The 2,898-nt window shown below is 34.3% G+C and overlaps 1 protein-coding gene across 1 annotated transcript; it reads left to right on the top strand.

Annotated features, from left to right (window-relative positions):
• Window positions 1-720: 720 nt before the first annotated feature.
• On the top strand, window positions 721-2,055 carry LOC8287255 (lectin-like protein LEC). The gene has a single exon (XM_002530357.3). It carries the CDS (start codon window positions 837-839, stop codon window positions 1,875-1,877), a length of 1,041 nt encoding a protein of 346 aa, XP_002530403.2. The 5' UTR covers window positions 721-836; the 3' UTR covers window positions 1,878-2,055.
• The last annotated feature ends 843 nt before the right edge of the window (window positions 2,056-2,898 follow it).

Here is a 2,898-nt window from a genome sequence, read left to right as displayed (position 1 = left end):
AATGAAATAATAAAAATATATGTGACCAAATTGAAACTTATTGTAAAGTTAAGTGCTCATTGATATAATTATCACACAAATATCATTCAACTAATATAATACCCAAAAGTTTTAATTTAATTTAATAATAATCCTTTAAGAATATTTTGATAATTTAATATTTATCTATTAAGAATTTATTCAAATATTAATAAATATTTTAATCCTCAACATCTTTTAATTTGTTAATTATTTTTAATATATATAAAAAAGGGATTAAATACAAAAGAAATTCGTGGCAGAGAGTGCTGGAACCGTGCTAGTGGATGTTAGTCCCATAATATTTTTAATTAAAAAAAATCAAAGATAAAAAATAGGTAATTGATAAATGGTTGGAACAACGTGATGTGGGTATGAAACTTTTGGATAGTGATGAAGATTTGTGGGTATTTAGTTGAGATTTGCAGGTGTGTTTAATGGTGGTGTGTAGAGAAGAATGTGAAAATATAAGTGAAAGGAGTAAAAATATGAGAAATTAAAATCAAAGATATTTTTGTAATTATTTAAAAGAAAGGTATAGAGTATAATTTTCTCAAATATTAAGGTGAATGTTCCACTTTGAAGTTTATGGATTTCTTATCCGGGCTTTGATCAAAACACTAGTCTAAAGCCCAGGCCATCTGCAAATGCAATCCACAGTTCTTCCTTAATATTAACAAAATAAATATACAAATTAAATTAAAGCCTGTATTCTGTGTCTATGCAGAATAAACCCCAAAAATGGATTGTTGTAACTTTTAAGCCATAATAATAGTGATCTATCACTTACCACTTCACTACATAATTCCTTCAAAATCATGGCTACATTTCCCATTGCCAAATCCGCATTGCCCTTTCACTTGCTAATTTTCCATCTACTAACTTTATATCCCATTTATACTCTTTCACTTGAAACCCTAATCACCAGTAACCGCAACTTCGATCCCCAAACTGTCCTCCTCGGCAACGCCACAATCTCCGGTAATGGCTCTTCGGTACAACTCACTACTCCAAATGCCTCAAGCTCTGGTCTTCTCTTGTACAAGAATCCCTTCAGATTACACAGTTCTACTCCAAGCAAACCAATGTCTTTTAGCACTGAATTTGAGTTCTCATTTACTGGTAATCTCATTGGTCTTTCTCTTGTAATGGGTCCTTTTAATTTTGTGTCAAACTTTATGGGTCAAGGTGCGGTTGACAGTGTAAATAAGAAAGGGTATCTGGGTATTGAATTTGGCTATTCAAGGGATGGTAATGATGGTAATTCTACTAAGATTCTTGTACTTATAAGAGTTAATAATGAACCATTAGGGCATGTATGGACAGAACGTGGACAAAGGATGAAGGCTTGGATTGATTATGATGCGAGTTCCAAAAGAATAGAGATTAGGATAAATGAATTGAATGGTAAAAGGCCATATGATCCATTTGCTGCATATGCACTTGATTTGTCAAAAATGTGGAGCGATAATGAGGCTTTTGTGGTATTAGGCTCAAATAATGGTGGCAATCCATCAGGGACGTGTAATGTTTATTCATGGAGGTTTAGATTAAGGAAGGTTCCTAATTGGATGCATTCGTTACCGGTTAATCCACATGGTTCTATGCATAATGATAATAGTGATAATGAGAGGTTAAGAGTGCATAAGAGGAAATTTTGTCCTTTGACAATTCTTGCTGGGTTGATTTTCGCAAGCGGGTGTGTAGCATTGCTGGCATTTGTGGGGTTATATATGTGGCCAATCTTTGTCAATAGGCGCTCGGCATTTCCACTTGAAGGCAAAATGCAGAGAATGGATTTTAGGTATGAGAAGATCAGTGTCGTTGTGGAAAAAGATGGGAATGTTGTTAAGAATTAGAGTTTGTTTTGTAATGTTTGTATTTGTTGCGTAATATATGTACTTGTATTGTGAATCTTAGTTGTGCTTAGAACTTGTTGTGAATGGAGTTTGTCATGAAATTATGTTGGTTACTTCTTGTTCTTGTTGTACTAACTGATCTTATTTGAAATACAGTTTCTTTCTTTGATGTGCCCTATATATGGAGCATTCAAACTAGTAGTTTATTGTAGATATCTTTTTATTCTGGAGCATCTTGTTTGAATGTTTTGGTAAACAAGTAATTTCTTATCATATAAGTTAGATAAATGTAGCTCTTTCGAGTTCTCTATGGTCAAGCAGCGAGGATTTCTTTCTTGAGCCAGAAAAGTTGGATAGGTCTTAACACCTAAACTATAATAGCTTAACAGTCATATCAGAAGAGGAGCCCCTCTAACAGCTATATCATAAGAGAGCACCTTTAATCCCATGTTGACAGAGTGGAGCAATATGACTGCTCTGCCAGGAGATCTAGCACTACTTGTTTTATCGTTGAGGTGGATGAATGGCTATAAATGTAGTAATTTCTCTTAATTCTAGCTAAAAGGGTTCATCATGGTTTGATCAAGAATCAAACTTTCATGAAAGGAAGACTTCTGAAATGCAGCTTATATAAGTTAGCATCATATCCAGCAAGCCTTTACATGCTATTAGCTACTCTATCTTGACTGACAAAAAAGAAAAAGAGAATAGCAACAAGATAATATAACATGTTGTGAGTTCCAGCTGATGATCATCACTAGAGAACTCGATCTAATGGTGCACAGCTTGATGGATGAACGCCTCTGATCAACTGATATAGTCCTGTCTTGATACGCTGCTGATGCAGCTTATTAGTGCTTAGCTATAACAGTTTAGCAGCATAGTTGCTAAAGCTATTGCTTATTCTTGGTAATGTTGCCTTATTGTTTTGTCACTCGCTATATTTCTGGACTTCATTTTAGGCCAGAATTTTTTGTTGAAGTTATGGTTGGAAGCCTGGTGGGTGGCTCAGCCCAAAACA

The sequence above is a fragment of the Ricinus communis genome, chromosome 6, assembly GCF_019578655.1.
Source record: "Ricinus communis isolate WT05 ecotype wild-type chromosome 6, ASM1957865v1, whole genome shotgun sequence".
NCBI lineage: Eukaryota > Viridiplantae > Streptophyta > Magnoliopsida > Malpighiales > Euphorbiaceae > Ricinus > Ricinus communis.
Note: the sequence above shows the minus strand (reverse complement) of the source record. Positions and strands in the feature narration are given on the sequence as shown.

Bases quoted from the DNA above. Each gene is read 5' to 3' on its own strand.
- LOC8287255 (XM_002530357.3), top strand. From the start codon at position 837: ATGGCTACATTTCCCATTGCCAAATCCGCATTGCCCTTTCACTTGCTA.